Source organism: Rhinolophus hipposideros, assembly GCF_964194185.1.
Source record: "Rhinolophus hipposideros genome assembly, chromosome: 24".
NCBI lineage: Eukaryota > Metazoa > Chordata > Mammalia > Chiroptera > Rhinolophidae > Rhinolophus > Rhinolophus hipposideros.
The window spans coordinates 22,074,620-22,100,795 of NC_138070.1; the positions used below are offsets into that span (position 1 = coordinate 22,074,620).

The window sequence follows — 26,176 nt, forward strand, 5'->3', positions numbered from 1 at the left end:
GGTCGACCGGGAGCCGCTCCAGGGCCGCCGAGTGGCCGAGCGGCAGGTAAGGCCCACCGGGACCTGGGGGTGAGGGAGCCCGGGGCGCGGGACCGGGGGATCGTCCGCGCCCTGGTGACGCTCGGGTGAGGGCCCGAGGTGTGCAGGGATGAAATGGGGCGCTGCAGATCTCGAGAGGGCGGAACATGGGGGCTGCGGAGACAGGGAGGCCGAGATGGGGAGACTCGAGGGGTTCCGGGCCAAGTGGAGAGCTGAAGAACTAGGGGATCAGCTGGCGACCTGAGGAACCTGAGGCGGGGCGTTGGGGAGCTAGGGATCCAAGGGCACAGAACTGGGGGGCCGTTGGCCCGGCGGGGGTGTGGCCGGCCAAGGCCAGGTGGGAACCGAGGGCCCTGAAGCAGAATTGGGTGCTGAGGGGTGACGCGCCCCCATTTGCTCGGGGTTTGGCCCCTCCCACCCCCCACCCCCAGGAGCATCTGGCGTGGCCCACTGCCTTGACCCCTACCCCACCAGCCCCTGCACCATTGCGGAACTGCATCTCTGCTGGAATGCCCCCACCCCTGGCCTGCTCCAACCCTTGGCCCTCCCCCAAGTATATTTAAGGTGAGTGTTTTAGCTAAAGCAAGTGCTTGGGCTGCAGCAGCCTTAGTGGGACATGTGTGAGATAGAACCTCAGGCAAAGAGGCCATGGGCTCCACCACTGCAGCTGTGTGACCTCAAGCAAGGCCCTTAACCTCTCTGTGCAACAGGGAGAGATGGCACCTGATTGTAGGGATTTTAATGCAGGGCCTAGCACTTAGTGGATCCTAATGAATGGTGATGGACTCCTCCCTCAAAGCTTTCCACCCAGCTGGACACATGTCCTGAGTGACACATGTCCCCAGGGCATCCCCTGGGGCAAGTTCTGTGGGCCAAGTTGTGCTCCCACCATGGGAGATAGTCTCTGAGGCCTGCACTCTGAGGTCATCTCCAGCTCACTTCTGGTCTTTGTCCTCTTATCTGGCCTATTGTCAGATTTCACTCTTTTCCTCCTGCAATCAAGGTGGAACTGATAAAAGTATCTGAAGGCCCCATTTGAGTCTGGCTTTGCGATTTCCTACCTTTGTGACCTTAGACAGATTGTTTACTGTCCCTGAGCTTCTTTGTTTATCTGCAGTGTAACCTGGTAGCTTGTACTTCTTTGCATAGTTGTGAGAGGTAAACAAAAGGAATACTACTTTGAAAGCTGTAAACCACACAAGTTCATTTGTAGAATTCCTTTGAGGTATCTCCTGAAGCCAACCCTTAAAACCTTTCTCTGTTGCTCTTCGTGCTCCACAGTGTCTTAGCTTCCTCTTTGAAGGTTTCAGGCCTCAGGCTACACATCTCAGCCCACACCACCCACTGGCCACACCACCCACTGGCGGTGGTGGAAGGAAGCTGGCACCTTCGCTCTGCCATTATACTTGCCAGTTGCCACGCACAAACGCTGTGTTACGCCTGAGAGGGCAGGGGTGGGCTCCCTGACCTCGATGAACTTGTAATCTAGTGAGAAAGTCAGTCTGTGAAAAGCGGCGGTTGCATAACAGTGACTGTATTTAATGTTACGGAACTATACACTTACTTAAAAATGGGTTGAATGGTAAATTGTACGTTATGTGTATTTTACCATAAATTTTTTTAAAGAAAAAATACATATGTCGGAAGTGCTTATTCATGAAAAAGAAATAAGATTCTCCATTTGTAGAAAAAATTTTAACAATGCATACAATGCTTTTGTAATAATGGGTTTCGTTTTCTAAGGATTGCTCTTTTTTTCTTGACTCGGATTCTGAAGTAAGCAAGACTCAACAAGTATTTTGTCCAGACCTAGAAAAATGCAGTTGTACAAATATGCATTAGTTGAGCTTATGAGTCAAAACTAGTAAACTAGAGGAAAATAAATATTTTAAGTGGAAAAGAAATGGACTTTTTACAAGTCAGGTGCCAGCAAAAGTGCCCTAGAGCCATGGCAAACAGGGCTGGGCCCCAAAGGTGTGATAATTTCAGCAGAGCTTGGATCAGAGAAGTCTCAGGGCAAAACGGAATGCCACCAGCAATGCACAGGAGCATGGAGGTGAGGGGCTGTGCCGGGACAGGGGGCACAGAAGTGAAAGACGGGGCCCATGAGAGAGGCCGCATTCGGGTTTGGTGACTGATACAGGATGGGTGGGGTTTCCATCGCAGTTAGGAGCGAGGCGTGAACTTGAATAACAGTGCAGAGGGGTGTCATTCCAGGAGCCAAGAGAATGTGGAGGCCACATTTAGCCAGAGTAGTCATGCAGGTGGCTGTGGGGCCTGGGAGCCCAGTGTCCCTCCCATGTCCACCCCAGGTCCTTGGTGACTTGCACAGACTCATGCACAAGTCCCCTTCTGAGCCCTTCACCAGCATTCCCAGTTGGGACACTCCTGTTCCTGGCTCAGCTCCGCCTCACCTGCACCCCCTGGCCAGCGCCACTGCATTGCTCCTGGGACTCTCTTCTCAGTTGGTCCTGAGAGAGCTCAGAGCCACGGCAGTCCCAGGGCTGCCTCTGGGTGCCCCTTTGGGTTAGGAATTCCTCCCTCCCACAGTCTTTGTGCCTTTATCTCTAGGCCTCAGGCTCCTGAGGGCAAGGATTATTTTGCTCACATCCGTGAGCTCCATCACAGAGTCAGGAGTTTGTTAAAAAAAGGAAGGGCAGGGAAAGAAATTACTTGTATGTCCTATACCAGTTGGACCTCAGAGAATGGAAGCCATGTCCTGGTTCTTCTTGTCCCTTGCCCCCTCCAGGTAAGGCAGAAACAAGCCTGGTTGGTCCTCAGCAGGCAGGGTGGCTCTGGGCCACCCGCCTGACCCGACCCGTGAAGGTGGGTGGCTAGCACAGGCCCTGATGTAAGTAAGCCAACCCACAGGGTGCAGGCTGAGCCTGCACACGAGCACCGAGCACCTGTCCTGCCTTGCCCCTCCCCCGGCTCTCCCTCAGCACACGTCCAGGCCCACACCAGATCCTGGGCTCGGGGCAGTGGGCACAGGGCACATGATTGCACCCCCCTGCATGGTGAGCAGGGGCATGGCAGAGACCAGGTCTGCAGTACTGCAGTGCAGAGAGAAGGGGCCCCCAACCCTCAGGGAAATGGGCCCATTGTGGTCAAGGGGTCCCCAGACATAGGAAACAGCATCCCAAGGCCGGGAAGCGAGAAGGAGTGTTCTACGTTCCAAATTGTCCAGCAGTGCCACCACCAGCAAGTGAGGTTAAAGGTGAGGGGACTTGAACTCTGTGCATTACGCTGTGAGCCAGGATTCTCAAACTGGGGCCCTCTTGTGCATTCTGGGGAGGTCAGTGAGTACACTGCCCTCTCATTGGATCTAAGCACATGTGTACACGAGGCCAAGATTTCAGTGCATGTGGAGTGTTTCTGGACTCAGCATTTCTCAACGCGGGGGCACCCACTGTTGCTTGGGACAGCTCTGCATTACTCACATTTCTCTCCTCTAAGCAACAGGAGGCCTGAGAGGTTTGAATGCAGAGGAGGAGAAAGCAGAGGAGGCCTCTTTCTCTGCCCAAGGGTATCCAAGCCTGCTGGGAAATTCTCACTCCCTTGTTGTTTTCATTGGCTTGATTCTTGTATCTTCGGGAGCTGGTGCGGCCTGGCCAGTCTTCTCCCCAGCTGACCCTCACCACCCCCATGGGGCTCCTGGCCTTTCGTGATTTCTCCATTTCACAGTCTTACCCTGGTGGTTATAATGCAGTTGTCTGTCCCGCTCACGTCTTGGTCTCCCTTCTTTATTTTATGTTCTTGACCTTTTTACCTGTTTGTTTGCCTGTGTAACCCAGGGCTGCATTGTATTCACTTCAAAATGGTAAGTAAATGGAAGGGTAACAACAAAATTAAGTCTGTTCCCATCACCTTCCAGCACAAGTGACCCCATTTCTGTATTATTTCTGTGTGTTTACTTTTAAAAATTAACTCTTGATTCCTGTCTTTGGAAGAAGAGAGGTTTTGTGTTTTTTTAATTGACTACTGTTTGCCCTTTGCCCTCAGAATCATCCTCTTATTAGACATTTAATTCTCCCTCTCTCCTTTACCCCCATCTCTTTTTACATTTTCCATCTTTATTCTTCCAGAGACTTGTACTAAGTTAGTTAGCTCTTGATAAGGACAGCCCTTCCCCCGGCTGTGTTCTTCAGTGGGCTGTGAGCTGCCATCATCCTCCAACTTCAAAACTGCCCACAGCTGCCCTTTGGCAGTTTGCAGATGTGGTCTGTAGATAAGACTGATGATTTCAGAAGATTCTCTCCTGTGGTCCTGCCCTCTCTATTCAATCATCAGAACCTGGAAGGCCTCAGGAAGGGGATGGGCTATTCTCCTCCTAGAACTTGGAGTGCTGTTTGGACTTTCAAGTTAATTTGTTACCGTCAGTAAACACTTGATTTTCCTGGGAGATAAAATTATGGTATTCGTTCCTGAAGAAAGTTTCCCAGCCTGGATGCTGTGGAGAGAAAAAGAGGAAGGGGCAAGAGTGAGTGGCCTGTGTTGAACAGGTGAAGGGGAGGTGAGATACTCAGGTGTGTGTGTTAGAAAGTGGGACCCAGAGAGGCCTGGGCTCCAGCCCTTGAGTGAGATTGGGGAAATGGGTGTGTGGGGGGATGGTAGAGGCTAACCCTGAGGGGGGATAGAAGCAAGATGTTATGGGACAGTTAGGTCTGGAGGGCTGAGTGGGAGGCGGGAATCCAGTGGGCCCTTGGGACCATTGGGGTGTCTGACAGGGCTTTCACTAGCATACTAACGGAAGTGGAGAGTGTGGACTGGCAGTCCGTCAGTGGTCATGAGCTGGGGGAGAGGAGCTGGAGGCCCACCTTGTGTGGAGGGTGGGGATGAGTGACACTTTCCAGGTGTGAGAGGAGTAGAGTGGGAGGAGGGGTAATGACAAGTTTGGGCTCCAGAATCCCTCCAATATCCCGTCGTCCATTCTCAGGCAAAGAGCTGCTTGTCTCCAAGCCTCAGTGTTCCCATCTGTGAAATGGGAGCTCGTCCTGGCTCCCAGGGGTGTTTCGGTTAATACACAGGGCCTGGTAGCTAGTAAGCCCTCGGCCTTCCCAAGGTTGCAAGGTGGAAGAGCCTTGAGGCTGGAGCTGTGCCCAGGGCACTAGGGTCAGTGACATGTGCCGTCCACAGCGCCTGGGTTCCAGCTGGGCCTTAGGAAACTCTGGGCTCCTCCTGTCAGAGAGGACTTACTAAGCACGACCATGTCCCAGATGCCCCTGACTATCCTTCCTTCACCCTCTGCTTCCCTCCTGCCCATATTCTAGGGTGCCCTTCCTGCTCCTCTTCTAGTCTGTTTCCGAAATAAACCAGGGCAGACCATTTCCTGCATGTGGGCCCTGCCATTGTCCCGTCCAAGACTTCTCTTCCTTTCGCCAAGAGGTGTCCCTTCTTCCCTCTGGGCACCACTTGTAGGCTCACAGACCTGGTAGTATCACTTCCTCACCTCCTGGCTGCCCAGGTCCCAGGTCAGGTGGAACACCTTCACCTGCCACATTCATCTACCTCAGTGGCCTGCTCCTGGGGTCCCTCTCCTGCCCACCCACCATTGGCCACTCTGAGCCTCTCTGCCAGGAACCCGCCTTCCTTCTCCTTCAGGACATCCATGCAACCGCTGCTCCTAGCTCTGTCTCCTGAAGCCACTTCTCTAAGCTCCCATGTCTCCTCTCAGACCTGCATGGGGACATCAGTGTTGTCCCTCCTGATTACTTGGGCCTCCTGAACTGTGTGTTAGGCCAGGAGGTCCTGCCCTTCTGCCGTGAGACCTGGGCTTGGTGTAGCCCCTGCTGTGTGATGGTTGGAGGTGCCGAAGAGAGCAGGCATCGGGTACTCAGCACCGCAGGGCAAGGGCGCGGTGACCCCAGAGCTGGGCACCGAGCACCTTAACGTTTTTACTCTCACATCTCTCCCCAGAGTGAAGCCTGACTGGAACCCCGGCAGCAGCCCCCCCACCCCCCGGGATGCTCTGGGCATGGCCTCTGGAGCCCCACAGCAGAGCAGCCAGATGGCAGAGGAGACCCCTGGCTTCCTGGACGCGTTCCTACGTGACTTCCCAACCCCACTGAGCCCAGAGAGCCCTTTGCCATGGAACGCCCCAGGGACAGTGCTGAGCCAGGAGGAGGTAGAGGGCGAGCTGGCAGAGCTGGCAGTGGGCTTCCTGAACAGCAGGTAGGCCATGCACCTACTGGAAGGGGACAGCACGGGCCATGAGCTTGGGGCACGGTATGTGCCACATGCTGACCTTGGCCCCAGCGTTTACCCCACACGTCCTGCCCTGTGCCGATTATGTTCCCTACATGAATCCCCGTGACAGGGCTGTGTTGGTTTCCCAGGGTGGCTATAACAAAGCAGCACAGCTGATGGCTTAGAGCAACAGTAACGTGTTGTCTCAGCTCTGGAGCTGGAAGTCAGAGATCAATGCATAAGCAGGGCCATGCTCTCCAACAAAGGTGATTGTGGAGAATCTGTTGCAGGCCCTTCTCTTAGCTTCTGGTATAGTCAGCAGTCGTTAGTGAGCATTGGCCTAGAGACGAGGCTGGTAGAGCAAAGTGAGACTGGGGCCTGACAACTCCGTGCTGTGGGTGCTGGATGGGTGCTGGGGGGTGTAGGAGAGGAGAGAGGAGGGCTCCCAGAGCTCTGCTTGCCTCGGGGCCAGAAGCACAAAGAATGGGAGGAGAGGGAGCTGGCCAAGCACAGCAGCAGCTCTCAGAAGGGAGAAGGAAAGTCGAGGGGCCTAGGCCACCAGGTCTGTCCTCCCAGCAGCCACTGGGCCTCCCATGGAGGCTCATGGGCTGTGGGAAGAAAAGGAGGCCCAGGAGGCCTGGCACCCGTGTTGGGGGAAGAGTGCCAAAAAGGGACATATGAGAGGTGGGGGCTGATTTTGCTTCACAAGACTGGAAATGGGAGGGGATGAGAAAGAGGAGGGGGGCTGCACAGGAGCAGGCGACCACCCTCCTGCCCAGGGAGGGGCCTGAGCTGGAGAAGTCGGGTCGGTTGAAGGAACTGTGGGGCGCAGGGCCTCAGGGAGAGTGAGTTTTATGAAGGAGGGCAGGTGACTCAAAGTAAATGTAGGGAAAAGCAGGACTTGTCTGAGGTGGAGTGGGGCCCCCTGAGGCCCTAGCAGCAGATGAGGCTGAGAGGGCGGGAGGAGGCCACAGGCCCTGGGCTCAGGTGTTAAATGGGCACTCGTTAATTAGCAGGAGGACAGAACAGGCCTGAGACCATTAGTGACAGGAGAGACCAGGAGGGGGTGGCACAGGCCTCTGCAGAGCTCCCATGGCCACCTTAGGCCCCCGCCGCAACTCTACCTTAAAGCACCTTAAAATGTAGTATTTTAAAGTCTTACATTTTTCAGCCATCTTACTGGATTTACTCTCAGTTACTTGTGTCCTTTTCTAGTAGTTCTTTCCCAAGTAGACTCGGATATTCTACACTGTATCTGACTACGTACACGTTCCCACTGGGCAGCCTCCCATCCCTGGAGCTCAAGCTCGAGGGCTCTTGGGTGTAATGGGCCCAAGCATGTAGGTCCATGGAGTTTTTTCAGATCGTAATGGTATGTTTTATGAGACTGGAAGTCACATCACTGAGTTCAAGGGTGTGATGATTTATGTCCTGTCTTTCCCCTTGTTAGCAGGTGTCACATGTCAGGTCCCCAAGCAGCGCACACCGTACACTGTGTTATTTATGTGCGTTTTCATCTCTGCTGCTAAACTGGAAACTCCTTGAAAACCCCTGAGGTGGGCGGGACTAGAGGGTGTCTCCGCTCCCTGGGCCTTACACACACCTTGTCCCGTTCACTGCAGTATCTTCTGGCCACATTAGAAGCCCCAGTGAGGCAGGGCTTGAATGCCTTGAGGGTGTATTGGGCGGGACCCCTGGATGAGGCGGGAGGGGCGTCCAGGAAGCAAGCCTGTGGCCCACAGCCAGGCATTGTGTGGGTCCCTACTGCCGGAAGCTGCTCCTCTGCCCTTAGTGGCCTCAGTGGCGGGGCTTCAGAGGGCCTTCAGGAAGCACAAAGCTTGACCTCACATGGTGCAAGGGGAACAGACACCCTTTCTCTCGCCTGTGAAAAAGGAAAACCCAGCGATTGGCAGGAAACCCCCAAACGGCAGAGGAACTCATTTCTCTCATGTCTTGGCTGGTTGTTTTTCAAAAATAGTTCCAGAGGCTTCTCTGCTGAGTCACCCTCTCATTCATCGCTGTAGATTCCTAAGATCATCTATAGACACACCACGAACGTCCAGCCCCAAAGGGACGTGACCCGTCCTCCAGGCTTTTGGGAGGTCCTTGCCCTCTGGGTGAAGCTAAGAGTGTGAGCCCAGAAGAGAATTACTGGCCACCTGCCTTGAGCCTTGGCCCAGCCCTCAGTGAAAGGCACATGGGGGTGAACACACGTGCTCTGGCCTGCGAGGGGCTCCCACTGGTAGGGAGGCAGATTCTGGGGTCAGGATGCATCTTAGAGGCTGTAGGGGCAGAGGGAGTGACCTCTATTACTGGGGGAGCCAGGGAGGGCTTCCCAGGGACATGGTGTGGGAGCCAGCCCCTGAGCCAGGCAGGCAGGCCTGGGAGCCCATGGAAAAGTGCATGTGTGGCAGAATTTCCGATATCCTTCTCCACTGGCCTCAGTCTCTCTATCCGCAGGACTTCCTACTAGGAGCTTCTATTTCCTCCCTCCATTTGCTTTCCTATTCCTACCCATGCCCACCCCCAGCTCTATTCTGGGTGTCTATGACCTTCAAAGCACTCAGCCAACTCTTGCTTCCTGGAATCGTTCCTCCACAGCTGCCTCTGGAGTCATCCCACTTTTCCAGCTGCTCCCGGCCCCCAGGCTACTCCGCCCAGGAGAGCTTCTTCCAGCTACAGCCCCCATTCATTCCAAGGCCCTGTCTTCAGTCCAGACCACATGCCCACCAGCCACAGACCTCTAGACTTCAGCAGAAGCTGAGACAGCTGAGACTCGCTGTGGACAAGGAACCCATCCGGCTCCTGCCCAGCACCTGCTCTGTCCCCTCCTGTCCACCACCAGGCCCTGTTCTGCTCGGGCCTTGGCCTCCCCGTAGTGTTTACTCTGCAGTCCATTTTCCGCAGCGAGGCCAGAGAGACCAATCCCATCATGTCACATCCCTCCTCAAAACACCAAGGTCATGGCTCCCCACTGCCCTGACACCTGTCCCCCTCCTCCCAGTGTTCCCTTGTACCAGCTGCCCTGATGGACAGGGGACCCCCTGGGCCGTGCACAGCTCAACCTTCCAGATGCAGCCCAGGGGTCTCACACTCCCTTGATTTGTTTCTTGGGGTGGCTGTGATGAAGGACCTCAGGCTGGGTGCCTTAAACAACACAAATGTATTGTCCTAGGTTTCTGGAGGCTGGAAGTCCGAGATCCAGGGGCAGCAGGGCTGGTTCCCTCTGGTGGTTGTTGGCCGCCCTTGGCTTGTAGGCTCATCACTCTGGTCTCTGCCTTCATCCTTCCTCACCCATTCTCCCTGCATGTGTCTGTATTTCCCCTTTTGATAAGGACACCCGTGTTACTGGATTAGGGGATCACCCTACTCCAAAGTGACCTCTTCTCAACTGATTACATCTGCAACCAACCAAATAAGGGCACATCTGAGGCACTGAGGGTTAGAACTTCAACGTACGAATTTTGGGGGACATAATTCAACCCATAAGACTCCCCAACTCTCAGGCGTCCCCAGCCGGTATTGGTGACCAGATGCTGTCATCAGGTTGGACGTTAGGCAGTTTATTTGGCCTGTACACAGCTCACACATCTGTGACACCCCTTCCCCATCAGCCCCAGCACATGTCTGGTGCAGTGAAAGCCCTAGTAAATGGCATTGTGTGGACATCCATCCAGCTCCCCGTGGACCTACTCTTCGAGGCCCCATGTTGGGGTGTGAGCAATTATCACTACCTCGAGAAGGGCTTTCCCGGGGGAAGGGAGCCTGAGATCTCCCTCTGGAGGGTGTGGGCAGGCGCCGGGGCATTGGCTTCTGCCAAGGAGCCATCTCCAGTCCATTTCTTATTCCCATCCCAGGAATGCTCCGCTACCACTTGCTTCATCGCTAGCCCACGAGGCAATTTCCCAGCTGCTGCAGATGGACCTTTCTGAATTCAGGAAGTTGCCCAGGCAGGAGGAGGAGGACAAAGAGGAAGAGGAGAAGGAGAAGACCCCTGTGACCCGTGAGTTCTCGCTCTCCCAGAGACAGGCTTGTCAGCTAGGCAAGGGACAGGCCGCCAGGGTGCAACAGGATGGGAGAAGGCGGGGCTTACTTGGTTTCCATCTCCTTTCCTGTTCTGCTGGTGGAAGGGTGGTTATGGCAGCACGTGGCTTATGGCTGTGAAGGGGCAGTGCCGGACATGTGTGCTCGTGACAGCGTGGCAGGGTCACAATGCAGAGGATAGCACTCCGAGCAAGAAGTCGGGGGGAGCGCAGTGGCCGCTCGGGGGAAGCGCAGTGGCCGCTCACTGGGCTGCAGAACAGCCAGGGGATGAATGACGCATATTCCATTTTACACGGAGGACACTGACCGAGGTGCTTTCTGTTGTACTCTTGCTCTTCTGCCTCAGGCAGCATCGCCCCATGGTGATGTCAGAGCGGGTTCCCCAAGGCAGCCTTGAGGTCCAGCTGGTATTAAATGCCAGAGTTGGCCTAGGGCCTGGGCTGACCCCATCCCATCAGGTGGAGAGTCCGTGGTGTCTGTGAGAGCTGGGGGAGGCAGCCTGCCTGTGGGACAGTGGTCAGCGGGGCGGCCCTGAGCTATGTGTCCAGAGGAACCCAGAAACAGAGAGTGAGCCTCATCCTAAAGAGGCCGGTGTCGTGCAGGGCGTCCAGCGGGGTCTCAGCTCCCGCTCCCCACATAAGAACGCAGGACACGGTAAGGCCAAACAGGAACACCCACGGAGCCATAAGTAGGGGAGTCATATCACTATATTCTCACCGGCGGCATCCGCCTCTCTGCAATCCGCTCTTTCTAGCCCCTATTTTTTGCTAGCGTAGCCACGGCAGTTATATTAGTGGCCAGTGGCTCACTGGTTACAGCTGACGGCCAACTAGCCACAGCTGCTGGCCATCCAATCACAGTTGATGGCCATTTACTACCTGAGCCAGCACCTTTCTATGTGAGGCTGAGAGCCTGGAAACTGCTTTCTGGGGCTCTGTCCCTACCACCGGGCTCTTATTTTGCTTGTCTTCCTGTTACTATGCTAGTAATTCCTTTCTATCGTATTTCAACAAAGTGTCCATTTGTCACGCAGGGGACCCTGCTCGCTGCGCCATTTGTCGTGCAGGGTCTCAGCTCCCACTCCCCGCCCAAGAACGCAGGACACGGTAAGGCCAAACAGGAACACCCACGGAGCCATAGATAGGGGAGTCAAACCAATATATTCTCGCTGGCGGCTGGGCTGGAGACACAGGAAGCAGGATCTACATAATCTGCCTAACAGCAGTCCGCACTTGCCAGCCACCATCTTCTTGCTAGCCCCCATTCTTTTTTGCTAGCGTAGCCACAGCCGTTATATTAGTGGCCAATGGCTTACGGGTTACAGCTGACGGCCAACTAGCCACAGCTGCTGGCCATCTGATCACAGTTGATGGCCATTTACTACCTGAGCCAGCAACTTTCTATGTGAGGCCGAGAGCCTGGAAACTGTTTTTTGGGGTTTTGTCCCCACACCGTTCATGTCAGATCTGAACTACAGGGAGCGAGAGCCTCTGGGGTGTGGCCCATGGCAGAGTGTGTGGTGAGCCCAGGCTGGGAGCTGCCATTTGCTCCACCCTCACTGGGGAAAAGTGGAGCTCAGGCCACAGGCAAGGCTGTGGGCCAGTCAGGATGCAGAGCACATCCGGGGTTCTGGGGCAGCCTGGCCCTGGAGGCAGTGGGAGGGAGTCTCAGCAGATTCCCCTTTCTTTGCCATTTCCTTTTTGACTGTTACTTTATTATTCTTTTATAATGGAGCTATGTTGACATCTCACGTTGTGTAAGTTAAGGGTTTAGTGTGTTGATTTGGTTCCCTTATGTATTGCATGATTGCCACCATAGCCTTGCTCACATCTTCAGGTTACTTAATTACAGGCAGACCTCAGAGATATTGTGGGTTCGGTTCCAGGCCACCCCAACAAAGCGAGTGGTGATCTTTTTGCTGGTGAGGGGTTTTGTCTTCAGTTTGTAATCAACGCAGCATCTGCCCAGCACAATAAAGGAAAGCATAATCAAACGAGGTCTGCCTGTATTATCAGCATTAGTGCAAGCATTGAGGGCACAGTGAGGAACAGGTGGAGAAAAGAGAAGAAAACCACGGCGCTTCTCCTTGCGGTAGGTTCAGGGCCCTTCTCACCCACATCTCCTGCCCTTTTCCCTGGCTCCCTGCCTGTGTTCCATCCCAGCACAGCCTCGTGTTTCCGCCTGGGAGGCGCAGATAGCGGCTCAGTGACAGGCAGCAGTGTCCTCTGCAAAGCCCGCAGGCTGTCCGCCTGGCCTGGCCAAGGGAGCACCCGTGGACCCCGCCCGGCCTGCCGCCCCGCGGGAAATCAGCACCACCTGCTGGCGGGAAGGAACAGTGCGTTGGCTGACAGTGACGGAGCCCTCCACTGGGGGGCTCCCGCTCGCTGCTGAAGGAGGGAAGGGCCCCCGCAGGAGGAAGTTGCCGCCCGCTCCTGCCTTCCATGCTGGCCTGGGCTCCCCGCCTGGATAAGCTCGTCCCGGTCATGGGAGCAGAACGTAGTAAAGTTTGTCCGTGGGTGTTAAGAGAATCACCACCCAAGGGAAGACACGTGACTGAGACGTCTGTGCTGCCGGGTCAGGTGGAGCTACCAGCAGCTCCTCCCCAGGGAGCAGTTGCCAGGAAAGCAGGCGTGCCTTCTGAGTGGCATCAGGAGTGTGTGGGTCAGGTGATCGTCCCGCAGCTTACCCTCAGTGGTAATTGCCCTTTGCTGGAGCCCAGAGTCAAGCTTAAACACGTTGACAGGAACATAGTACTCTCTCAAGGCAAAAGAGTAAACACTACCGTGTACCTCCCTGGGTGTTTCAGGCCTGCCAAAACCCAGTTCTCACCAAATGCCTGAATGGCCACCGAATGCTGGTGTGGTGGCAGCAGCCAATTCTAGAAACTCCTTCCTCGATGTGTGGATTCCTTCGGATGTGTCTTTCCAAGGCCACCTGTGCTCGCAGACCCTCCATGCCTCCTCTGGCTTCCCCTCATTTTCTTCTGCAGCCACTGCCTTTGGGCAAGAGCTTTTCTCCAACTCCCCAAGTCTTTTGAGCGTGGCCTGTGACACTCCTGAGTCTGCCCTGTTTCCCGTTACTTGCCTTGGGGCCCCCCTCCTATGTGACCAGCCCTATACCAGCCGCTCACACCTGGGCCAGCAGGGTCCCAAGGAGGGGTTTGTGTATTGAAATGAACTGAGTCTCTGAGGTGTAGCACCTGGGGTTTCCTTTGGACCTGTTCTTTGTTAATCTTTCCTTACCAGCCAGATTTAGGTAGAATTTGCTTTTTGTTTGTTTCATTTTGTTTTAAATCCGTGTTGTGGGGGGTATTACCTGTTGCTGCACAACAAATTGCTCCAAAATTTAGCAGCTTAAAGCAATCAACATTTATTAATGCCACAGTCTCTGTGAGTCTGGAATTTGGGAACAGATGACCTGGTGGTTCTGGCCCAGGGTCTCAGGATTTCAGACGAAGGCCCGTGGGGCAGAGTCTCCACTTCCAAGATGGTTCAGTCACACGGGTATTGGCAGGAGGCTTACTTCCACACCATGTGGACTCTCCACAGGGCTGTTTGAGCCCTCCTGGCATGGGAGCTAGCTTTCCTCAGAGCCAGTGATTCATGAGGGAGACAGAGAGAGGGAGAGATAGTGAGAAAGACGGAGGGCTCGCAAGGTGGAAGCCACAGCGTCTCTTAGGGCCTAGTGTCTGAAGCCACTCATGGTCACCTCCGGTTTCTTCTATTTATTAGAAGCAGGTCACTAAGGTCATTAAGTTGCACACTCAAGGGGAGGGAATTGAGCTCCCAGTCTTGAAGGGAAAAGTATCAAAGAATTTATGGACGTATTTTAAAACCATCACCTGGGACTAACACTTATAATGGAAAATTAAGAAAGCACTAAAAAGGTGTACTTAAGAAAAAACATCACCCATAAACCACCACCTGTAAATACCCACTGCTGACTGTGGTTTCGTGCCTTCCCTGCCTTTTATTGTCTGGGTCCAGGTGGTTGAAGGCTTTTTCACGTACTCATGATTAAACTGTATGTGGAATTTCCCATCTTCCTTTTTTCACATGTTTTCTTAATATCAGTGTTTTTCCTTAATATCATGACATAAGCATTTTACATGCTTGCCAGCTCTATAAAAGTCCATTTTTGTCTTACCCTTTAGTTTTTTACATTTAACTTTATTTTGAGAGAACCGTAGCCTCAGTTACACAACACATTAGAATCCCAGGCATTCTTTACCCATTTCCCTCCAACGGTAACATCTTGCAAAACTATGGTGATAGATCATGACCAGGTCCTGACATAATCAAGACACAGAACAATTTCATCCCACAGGTTTCCGTCATGTGCCCCTGTGTGGTCACCCTAACACCCCTCTCCCCCCGGCAACTCCTAAGAGTCACTAATCTCTGTTTCTATAATTTTGTCATTTCAAGAATGCATAGAAATGGAATCACACAGTAGATAACTTTTGGGGATTGGCTTTTTTCACTCAGCATAATTCCCTGGAGAGACATCAGTTTTCCGTGTGTGTCAATAGCTCCGTCCTTTCTCCTGCTGAGTGATGTTCTGTGGCTTGATGTACCTAAGTTTGTTTAAACCCTCGCGCGTTGAAGGACATCTGGGCCAATTCCTGTTTTCGGCTTTACAGATAAAGTTGCTGTGTACATTCGGGCACAGCTTTTTGTGTGAACATAGTCTTAACTTCTCTGGGACAACTCCGCAGGGGTGCCTGGACATATGGCAGTTACCTGTTGAGTTGCAAAAATCATTTTTAATAGCTTAATTCTTCATCAAGAGAATAAACCATAATTTACTCTGTCATGGATATGTGTTGTTTTTAACTAATTTACAATTATAAGTAATCGGTTACTTTGTCCTCAGATCATCTTTCCATTGCCATCTCTTTCCTTGGGGTGGCTCCCATGAGTGGAGGTGCTCCACCGGGGGGCAGGGAGCCCCTGGTTCATATTGCCATACCAGACATTTCTCACTGCTGGTGACGCAGCCTGTCACACGTAGTTTATTAGGCTGGTGTGCCCAAAGTGTGACAGGCTGGTGGGTCCTGTGCAGGCCTGTGAAAACTCAGAGGCCACAGGAATGGGGTGAGGGAGAGCGAGTGGATTGTCAGCTGGCCTGTGTTGGTGCTTCCCTAACGGTCCTCCATCTTGCCCATCAGTGCTGGATGCCAAGGGTCTGGCGCACAGCTTCTTTAACCGGCTCTGGGAAGTATGCAGCCAGTGGCAGAAGCAGGTGCCCTCAACTGCCCGGGCTCCACAGCAGCAGTGGCTGGTCTCCATCCATGCCATCCGGAACACTCGCCGCAAGATGGAGGACCGACACGTGTGCCTTCCCACCTTCAACCAGCTCTTCGGCCTGTCTGTGAGTGTTCCTCCTCCAATGCTCCACCTCCTGGGCCCCAGGGTAGTGCGTGAGGCTAGTGACCCCAATCAGGACAGCCTAGAAGAGCTTGCACAGAGGTGGGGTGCTGAGCAGAGCTTCCGGACAGAGCCACGGCAGGAGTGATACTACAGCTGCTATGTGAAAGCCGACGTGCGGGGCAGCTCTCAAAGCACTTCGCAGAGGTCTAGGAGGCCCAATTCATCATTCTAGTGCGTCTGGGCCACTGGCCACCTTGCTTTCCTAACTGAGGGACTGAGACAAGAAGTGGTTTTCCCAAGTCTGTTAGAAGTGGAGGCCCCGAGCACCATGTTCGCATGGACTCATGATTGCTGAGCCCTGCTCTGTCAAGCACTAGGAGCGACCTGGTACCTCTTACCTCATCTTATGTTCCCAGCAACTCACTATAGAAGGTGAAACTGAGGCTCCGGAGGGTTGTCTGATGGTAAAGGCCATGCTGAATCTTCCAGACCCTTCCAGTCAGTTCCTGAGCTCCACCCCCAGACAAGAGCCTCTGGCCAGGTCAAGGCCTAGGTCAGACGTGAGGCCAGCAGGGTGGTGACTCCCACTGCATTCCCCACCAGGACCCTGTGGACCGTGCCTACTTTGCTGTGTTTGACGGTCATGGAGGGGTGGATGCCGCAAAGTACGCCGCTGTGCACGTACATGCCAACACTGCCCGCCAGCCAGAGCTGCCCACAGACCCCGCAAGAGCCCTCAGAGAGGCCTTCCGGCACACCGATGAGATGTTCCTCTTGAAAGCCAAGCGAGAGGTGAGAACTGGCAGACGAATCGCATCCTGTACAATTTGGGGATCAGTAGCCATTAGCATTTGAGAGGCCTGGCCCTGCAAAGGGATAGAAATTGAAGTGGTTAGTGGTGTTGGAAGGTCTTCACTAAATGCTGCTGGCAGTCATGTGATTTCGTTCTTACAATCAGAGGGGGCTTGTTTTTCATTTGAATAGAAGCAGCGTAAACTTGCCCCTGATCCACCATGCCTGGCCCTGCAGCAACGTAGACCCTCCCTGAAGCAGAGGGTGTGCAGGCCTCATGGGGAAGGGCAGGCTGTGTGAAGATGTGCTCAAGATCTTATTTTAATCAAGCATAGTAAGATGACAGACACAGTGATAACAGTTCCCAAGATGCCCTCCCATGCAGTGACACACACGGAAGTACCAGGTTGGTCAGGAGGCCAAGGGAGAGAGGAAAGCATGGCCAGAGCCTTCCCTGTGGCCTCCACAGGAAGGCATGGGTGAGGCAGGACCAGCAAGTCACAGCAAGCTTAGAATTGGATAGTTGGAATCACCTCTATGGGCTCTGAGCTACAGGGGTGGTCCCCGTCCATCCAGGCCAGGGGGAGCATTGGCCTGGCACGAGACACAAATGAAATAGTTGGGCACATGGGCTTCCCACTGGCTGGCTTGTACATGAAAGGTGCTGGTGGGGGAGACGTTTGCTATCCTTAGGAATTAACGGGCCCTGGCGGTGCATTCTCTCCAAGGTTAGCAAGGCCCCTGATTTGTCAAAGCATCATAAAATACAGAAAAGAAAACTCGTGGTTAGTACACAGCCCCACCTGCCCTTGCTCTCCTGGGCAGGGTCTTGGCAGGTGCTGGTGCCCATCAGGAGTTAGAGCCATGCAGGGAGGAGGCATCTGTTTCTGAAAAAAGAAAGAATGCATCCGGCCCCCCTGTGACCTTACTCCCAACTGAACCTTACCTGTGTTCTCTACAGTGGGTCCTCCTGCAGCCCCGTGGGGTAGATACTAAGACTGTATCCACTTTATACATCAGAAAACAGAGGCTCAGAGAGTTTAAAAGACCTGCCCCTGTTAACACAGCTGATGAGGAGACTTGGGGTGGGGGCTGCACTGTCATCAGATGCTCTGAGCACAGAACACAAATCAGCAAAGCTGGACTTAACAGAAAACTGTATGGCATCTAAAACCATAAGCTGGGAACCAGTGAAAAGCGAAAATGCCTCAGCCCTCCTGGCCACGGTCATCCCTAGGAGGTAAGAAAGATCACCGAGCTCAGGGCTGCCTGTCAGAGTTGAGAATGGAGTCTCTGAAGCAGGTGTTTAGTTTAGTGTATTATTTTTAAACAGCTTTGTTGCGATGAAATTGACACATAGTTAATTAATTGCACGTGTTGAAAGTGTCCGACTTGATAGGTTTGGCACCCGTGAAACCCTCACAATAACGGACATATTCATCAACGCCAGAAGTTCTTCCTGCCCTCTTGCCCACCTGCTCCTCAGACAACCACTCCTCTGCTTCCTGACACAATAGACAATTGAGTTTGCTTTTTCCAGAGTTTGATATAAATGAGCTCACACAGGATGTGCTCTCCTTCCACGCAGCGTAATCCCGTGACACTAACGGTGCCCATTGTGCATCTGCACTCAGTTCCTTTTTCTGGCTGAGCGCTTTTCCAGAAGTTGCTCAGTCTGGACCCCGTATGCCTGGGGGGCAGGTGCTCAGCCCACTCTCTCCCCTTGGGTCTTCTCTCCCCACAGCGGCTGCAGAGCGGCACCACAGGTGTGTGTGCTCTCATCACAGGAAAGACCCTGCACATCGCCTGGCTCGGGGACTCCCAGGTCATCCTGGTGCAGCAGGGGCAGGTGGTGAAGCTGATGGAGCCGCATAAACCCGAGCATCAGGTAAGGGGCTCCCTCCACCCCCACCTGGGACATCCCTGTCCCCATTGTGCTGGGTCCATGGGGGAAACAGATGGTCAGGGGAGCCCTGGCCAGGGGTTGCTGGGGCAGATTAGGAAGGAATAGGGCCTTTGGACCATCCTCTCAGAAAACTCCTAGCACTCCTTCATAGGGAGGGCTCCCTTGCCTGACTCGAGTGGCCAGAGGGTCCCCTAGTGGCATGTTAACAGCCGGGGGTCCCAAGTGAGCCATTCCTTCCAAGAGCTACAGGGGAGAGCTGGGCCATCTGCCCCGTAAGCAGCCCAGTAAATGAGATCAATGTACAGGGTTCTGTTGTACACACAGGCAAGGAGCAGCCAACCACCTGGGGGAGGAGGGCTGCAGGGGGCTGGTGACGCTGGGCTGGAAGGAAGCAGGCTTAGGGCTTCACTGAGCAGAGGCTGTGCTGGGACCCTGAGGTCACTCACCCGGCTGAGCCTCTGGGTCCTGACCTGAACAGGATGACATTCCTACTTGGACCACATCACATTGAAGTGTCCAGTCTGTCTCCCAAGGGGGAGAGCGAGAGTTTGCACATCTGGGAATGCCCGTAGGTAGGCCCCCACATGCTGCTCTGCACCGGACTTTTTACCTAACCTGTGTCAGGTGGGTGTTCCATGTTGGCACATAAAGTGTTCCCACCCTCCTACAGGGCTGCTGGAATTCCATTCATTCCCATCTCTCCTTGCTGGACGTTGAGATTTTTTTCAGTCTCTTGGCACTGAAAACAAAGCAGCAATAAATAACTTAGTACAGCATTTCATTGTTCAGGGTCAGGTATATCTACAGGGTACATTCCTAGAAGTGTGTGTGATAGCTGGATCAGAGTGTACAGATTTGCCAAACTGCCCGCTCAGGCTCTGTGGGGTCCTGCTATCTGAGAAGTGAGAAGGCCTTTGTTTCGTTTGTATTTCTCTTACAGAGCTAGCTTGAGCATCTTTTCAAAAGTCAACCTTACCTAAGAACACTCCATTCCTGTCCTATGCCCATTTTTCTCCTAAGCTGTTGCTATTTTTCTTATCAATCTGTAGGCATTTCATATGTGTCAGGGAGCTTGGCTCCCTGTCTGTGTGGTGATTTGCAAATTCTCTTTTGTCTTTCTTTATGGGCTTTTCCACATGTAAGTGTTGGTTTTATGTAATCGTATGGAACTGTCTTTTCTTTTTGTGGCTTCTGCAAAGCACTGCAGGGAGTGATCACAACAGCCAGGGTTGACAGCGTTCCCTGGCCCCGCCATGGCTCACAGCCTCCTACACATGCTTTCCCCGTTGTTTAGAGGAGAGAACTGAGGTCCAGAGAGGTTATGTAACTTGCCCAGAGCACATAGCCAGGAAGTGGCAGGTATCCTCTGTCACTCTGAGGCCTTCCGTGCCTGCTCCCCGGTGGGCCCTCCTACCCCAGGACAAGCAGTCAGGTGAAATTCGGCCCAAGTTAGGACGAGATGCAAACCTCTGGTTCTGCTGGTTCTGCTCCTGCCTGCCCACACCCGGGTAAGCTCAGTGTCCAGCACCTCCTCTGAGGCCCACTGCGGACTTTTCCCAGGCAGCATTTTCCAGACACTTTCAGAGCCTGGCAGTGTGGCAACGTGGCAAAGAGCAGCGACAGATGGCTATGTTCAGTCCTGGCTCCACCCCTTCTAAGCGTCGGGCTCGTCCTCTGTGAAACAGCAGACGCTGTTGTTACCACCCTTCAGGCAGCAGGCTCATACCTGGAAATGTCTCCTTCAGGGGAATTTATAAGACCAAAGACATTTTTAGGACTCATGGCTGGACGAGGCCTCTATCTTTCTCTCAGGACTGGAACATCGCCGTGCTGTGGGGAGCCAGGCAGTACCTGGGGGTAGAGGAGAAGGCCGAGGACCCAGGGGCACAGGGCCCGTCCAGAGCCGGGTTCAGGTTTCATTCAGCCCTGCCGAGTGGCTGCACACGGCACACCCTTGGTTTCACTCTCCCAGCAGTTTACAGGGAAGGAACAGTGTCTGTGGGAAAGATGAGGCACCTGAGGGGCCTGCCGTCTGACCCCGGCCGGGGCTTGTGCTCTTTTCTGCTGCCTCGTGAGCGTCTCCCTGACCCTGAAATGCTGCTTAGGAACCTGCTGTCAGTCGGTGACCGTGGGTGGCCCGTCTGTATTTGCACCATAACCTATTTAGCCATTCCAACAAGTGAAGGACAGGTTATTTATAATTTCTCACTGAGTTGCTAATGCCGCTTTTGGGCGTCGTTCAAGAGCTGTGGCTTCCAGCGCTGTCTTAGAAACCAGCTTGTCTCCACCCAGTGGCAGCGCTGGGCACCCTACCCCATTGGCTGGGCACCTATGCCATCAGCGTGCCCAGGCCCCACTCTGGCTGTCTCCCACAGGAGGAGAAGGAGCGCATCGAAGCGCTGGGTGGCTTCGTGTCTCACATGGACTGCTGGAGAGTCAATGGGACCCTGGCCGTCTCCAGAGCCATTGGTAAGGAGGTAAGGGGTGGGAGAGAAAGGTCGCCCAGGGCCCAGGCCTCTAGACCCTTCAAGACCCACGGGCTCACCCAGCTGTTGGGGATGGCAGTGTCATGTGCTGAATAGGCAGCTGTGGTCTGTGGGATTGTGTTATCGAGCTGGTTGGAGGGACTCTGGGGAACTTAGAAAGTGCAGGAACAGATACCTTAGAAACTGGCATCTCATACCAATAATTGTGATTCAAGTCATATATCATTATCTCTTCATTGAAACACATAGAAAAATCTAGTAGGAAACCTGTGGCTACCTAGAAGATAATTTTAAAATATTTTATAAGTGAGGTTTATTCCCCCCCCCATTCATACTAATGATTCTGTCTTAAAATCTGAAGTAAAAGCACCCCCATTCTTGGCACCCGATCCTATTTTCTCAGCATCCCTTTACTGCCAGGCCTGTCTGGGGACGTGGCAGTCACACCTCTCCTCCAGGTACTTAGAAATGACCTGCTTTCTGCTAACCCCTGCCATGGTGCATCCATCCCTCCAGCCTCCTGAAACGTCTGTTTTTCTTGCTAAACATACTGCCTTCTTTACAGCCCCTCTCTCTGCAGCTTCTGCTGTTGTGTCTCAGGACACACCAGTATGTAGAACTTGGGGAGCCGGGATCCCTCCCCAGGGGAGGGGAGTTCTGGGCAGTTCCGTGTAAGGGGCAGCATGGTCTAGTTTAGGATCCATGGAGAAGTGACTGTCAGGACCAGAGCAGAAGGCGGGGACCATCTGGAAGCTCTGTGGGGCCTGGGTGAGGTGTGAGTCGTAGAAACAAGGCAGAGAGGTGGGTTCAAGCTACATTTTGAAGGTAAAGCTGACAGGACTTCCTAATAGATTGGATGTGGCTTGTGAGAGAGAATCAGGAGGAACCCCCAGATTTGAGCATAAGGACCTGGGGATCATGGTGTCGTTTTCCACGATGGGGAAACTGGAAGAACAGGTGTGACAGAGGAAAAGTGAGCATTTGAGCACGTTTAGTTGAGTGCCTGTCAGGTGTCCGAGGGGAGCTGTTGGGAGCTCAGGAGGGCCAGGGCCAGGGCCACAGCCTGTGTAACGTCCTGGGCCGCTCACGTGGGGCCTCACTCCACAGGGAGAAAGTTGCTTTGTGGAGCTGAGCCCTGGCCCCACTAGATTTGGATCCTGTCCTCAGTGACATCAGAATAAATCTGTCACGTCACCCTCCAGGTGAAGCTCTTTTTTCACCCGTGTCCTCGTCCATGAGCACGGGTGTTGGAGGACAGGTGACATCAGTGAGGCCAGACCTGGTGGGATGGGATGGAGCAGCGAGCAGCGCGATCCTCTGACACAACGTGCTTCTCTCCCACGCTCAGGGGACATCTTCCAGAAGCCCTATGTGTCTGGGGAGGCGGATGCGGCCTCCTGGGAGCTGACCGGCTCCGAGGACTACCTGCTGCTGGCCTGCGACGGCTTCTTCGATGTTGTCCCTCACCAGGACGTGGCTGGCCTCGTTCAGAGCCACCTGGTCAGGCAGCAGGGCAGCGGGCTGCAAGTCGCCGAGGAGTTGGTGGCTGCAGCCCGGGAGCGGGGCTCCCATGACAACATCACGGTCATGGTCGTCTTCCTCAGGGATCCCCAAGACCTGCTGGAGGATGAGGCCCAGGGGGCAAACAGGAAAAGCCGTGACTTGCCCTCTGACCTCTCAGAGCCAGAGAACAACACTCCACAGAGAAGCTAGGAGGCCCAGGCCCCTGGCCCCCACCTCGTGACCCTCCCCCTCAGAAGCCTTAGGACTTGACAGGCAGCGGTGGGCAGGTGGGCACCACCCGAGCCGTGCTTTCCTCTGGGACCCCCAAGCCTCTCGTGCTGCTTGCACCATCAGCCCATCCTGGTGGCTGCGGAACTGCACTGGGCGGTGGGTGTTACACCTTGCTCGTGACGGGCAGTGGGATGGCCAGGGTCTCTGAAGGAAACCTTACCAAAGAGAAGATGACCCAAAGACGGGACCAGCTCTTGCTCCCACAGGCGCTGGCTGCAGCCAGACCAAAGATGCCGGCAGTGTGTGGGGGGCAGTAGGACACTGCGTGTGGGCCCCTCGTGCAGACCCAGGAGCCATGGGCATTTGCAAGCATGCCCTAGGCGCCCAGTACAGGTTTCTCAGCCATTGCTCATGGGCCGCATCGGGGAGGGCTCGTGTCCACAGATGCGCCTGGCACTTTCCAAAGAGGAGAGAGAATCTGGAGCTGGTCTGCGGGGCTCAACTGCCCGCTTCATAGCAGCTGACGTACGTGGCCCTGGCCTCCCTGGTCCCCTCTTGTCCCCCAAGCACGCAGGTAGGGGATACACAGAGATGCATTACTTGTTTGTGGGCTTTCTTGTTTCCCCAGGGAAAAGCCTAACGCAGAAGCAGTATTTCAGGTTTTTGTCTTTGTTCTGGCAGTGCCAAGGTAACCTGTTGTGTCATATAACTTAAGCAGAGCTTAGCATTTATTTTATTTCTTAGAAAAATTAAGTATTGATTTTTTTAGGGAACACTTCTTTTGCAGTATTACTTTTTTTTCTTAAATCAAGATTGAAACAATCTTTCCAGGTAGTGTTTATAAGCCATTCAAGTGCCTTAAACAGCCGTAGGGAAGGTTAGATCTGCCTGGCCTATGGTGGGTTCTAATAGTCATGTTTCAGTTTTCACAAAAGTAGGACTTTGTTCCAGGGGCATGACTTGGGCTAGAATTCTTCCTAGAAGAGGTCTTTCTGCCTCTTTGTGATGCACTGTTGACAGTCAGCATGGGCTGTGCCGTGTGACCTGGGCCACGCCCAGGGCTCTGGGAGTTCAGGGTCACTGGCGCCTGCCTGCCTCCCACTCCCCTTGGCCCTGCTGCTTGGTGTCTGGCTGGACCCCAGGCTGAGGGCCTGAGCTCCATGAGCAGACAGGGCCTTGCTGCTGTTTGCAGTGTTCCAGAATGTCCTGTGTGTTGGTAGATGAACTGGTTTTATAGGGAAACACACATAAGAGGCTCTGGCAAGTCCAAGGTAGCCTGTGGGACTGTTGGAAGGCAGTGGGGATGCGGCTGGGAGTCTGTTCAACCTGCAGGGCCAAAGCCCTTTCTGCCCATGGCTGGTGGGCTCTGATGCCTTGCTCTGGCCCCAGCCTGACTGCCTGTGAAAGAGCTCATGTCCCCTAGTGCCCTGGGAAGGTGGAACTCAGGGGACTACATTTGTTCACGTGGAGTGGAGCAGATAAAACTCCTGTGTGGAGTTGAAAGTGGAAGACCTGGGTGGGGGCTCCAGGGAGAGGTCAGGCCCCAGGTGAGAAGGGTCTCTGGTGGGAGGACCGGGGCTCACAGTGTGGGCAGTGCTGCTGCAGGCAGAGGCTGACAGGTCTGGGAAGGGTAGTGGGGGGCTTAATGGAGGCTTCAGGAGAAGAGGGAGGGAGCTTGGTGCCAGGTCCTTGAGGTCCTGTGGAGGCATTCAGAGTCCACCTGTAATAGAAGGACCCCAGGAAGGTCTGCCCAGGGAGCCCACTGATCTCAGTGGCACTTGAGGGCAGCCTGGGAAAAGGGAGGATGGTGAGAGCTGCCTCTCCTGAGGTGGGTGGGCTGTCCAGCAGGAAGGCAGGGAGCCATGGGCCACTGCCTGCAGGCTCCACATTTCCCCAGTCCCGCAGCAGGATGAAAATGCTGAGGCCATGTCGCTGAGGCCTTGCTCACGGCTTCACGACAAAAAGCCTCTGGAACATGGTCACTAATTCAGACAATGTTCGGCAGCTAACATGACTAGGGGTTGCCCCATTTAACTTGAAAGCCCTGCCACCTTCTCTTCTGGGGCTCGAAGCCCTCTCATCAGCCTCTCCCGGCACAAGGTGGATGTGGTCCCTCCCTTCACTACCAGCCTGGCATCCCATGGGCATGACCTTAGTGGAGGAGGGAGAGGTGGGCTTCTGTCTTTCTCTTTGCTGATCTGATTCCGTTGGTTGCTGCCAACAGAGGAGCTTCACCTCATGGAGTCTGGATCGCATCACTTGGTGGCCGGATTCATGTCCTGGCCCGAGGCTTCCCCAGAACCTCTCTCCAGGCTTGTCCTGGCAGCCGAGGGAGCGCTTTTCTCCCGTTGCACAAGCACCTAGGCACGGAGCAGGTCTCCTCCCTCTTGACTTGGCTGCACAGGGAACTACTGGGCGATCTTTAACCTCTGAGCATCCTGGTCCACTTCCTCTTCGGGACAGTCCCAAGAGGGCCCCTAGCCAGGACACTGGTCTGGGAACCTCAGTCCCCTTCTCAAGTCCCACCTTTGCCAGTAGGTCATTATGTAAGCTAAGTTGTTGTATCTTCTTGGGCTTCAGTTTCCCTTTGTAGGACACAGGGTTGCACTGAGTCTGTGCAGCAGCTCCTGGAATTCTGGAAGTGCCGGGGCCACTCAGGGTGAACCCAGCACATCCTGGGAAATGCTACCAGTGCTGCGGGCCCTTCCCCCATCGCCAACGGGGAAGGGTGATTAAGTATTATTAGTGTCTATTCTTAAAATGAAGTGGGTTGGAAAAGAATCAAGCTACAGATACCAGCGCCTTATATGGAATACAAAAGTTGGAGAAATGTGGCCCTGCTTCTACAGGTAGGGCTGATCCCTAGTCAGCAGGGGTGGGAGAGGAGGCGAAGGCAGCCAGCTCCCTCTGCAGTTGTGAGGTAGGAGGCCTGGAAAGGGAGCTGGCACAGCTGGATTCTCCAGGGCTGCTAGTCAAGCTCCCAACCCGCTGAAATCCCGGAGGCGAATGCATGGCCTCCCAAAACAGCCTGTCCTCAGCATCCACGACTAGGAAATGGGTCTGTTTTAGGGAAAGAGCAGTAGGGGTGGACCCCAGCGAGAAGCACAGGCTCTCTGAGGGCCGTCCCTGCCTTTGGCAGCAGTCCTATCTCCTGCTCTCCCCAGGCCAGCGAGTACTCTCCAGCCTCACCCCTTCCTCAGCTACTACAGCAGTATTCCCAGGGTCGGGGGCACAGCTCTGACAGCTCCTAGGCCTTGCCCACAGCCAAGCTAGACAGAAACTAGGTGGGCCTGTGCAAAATAAGCTGTTTTGGTTTGATTCTGGCAGTAACCCAAAGTGGGCAGCCCCAGAGGCCTGCACTTTTCCAAGTCTCCATGGCTTTGCCAAATTCGCCAAGCTTTGCCATTCACACGCCGTGCCAGTCTTGCCAAGGGTTTATCTGTACACATCCCAGTGGGGTTCCTGGGAGTGAGGTTCTGCGAGAGGGGTCTTATTCCAAGACAGGATGGCTGTTTCCCCTGTCTTTAGGGATAAGTCCCAGGGTGGGAGACCAAAACAGTGGTTTCCTCCCAAGCCGCTGTGCTCAAGTATCAATAAACCATGAGTTCTAAAACCTG

General features: G+C 54.2%; 1 protein-coding gene across 2 annotated transcripts; it reads left to right on the forward strand.

Annotated features, from left to right (window-relative positions):
- PPM1F (protein phosphatase, Mg2+/Mn2+ dependent 1F) lies at positions 1–26,176 on the forward strand. Of its 2 annotated transcripts, none has more exons than XM_081037715.1 (8): positions 1–46; positions 5,956–6,210; positions 10,083–10,228; positions 15,440–15,642; positions 16,245–16,433; positions 18,178–18,321; positions 20,715–20,808; positions 22,174–26,176. In XM_081037715.1, exons 2-8 carry the CDS (start codon positions 6,014–6,016, stop codon positions 22,536–22,538), a joined length of 1,338 nt encoding a protein of 445 aa, XP_080893841.1. In that variant the 5' UTR covers positions 1–46; positions 5,956–6,013; the 3' UTR covers positions 22,539–26,176. The 2 variants fall into 2 exon arrangements, with proteins under 2 accessions (XP_080893841.1, XP_080893842.1); XM_081037716.1 differs by lacking the exon at positions 1–46 and adding an exon at positions 520–603 and having other exon boundaries at positions 22,174–26,169.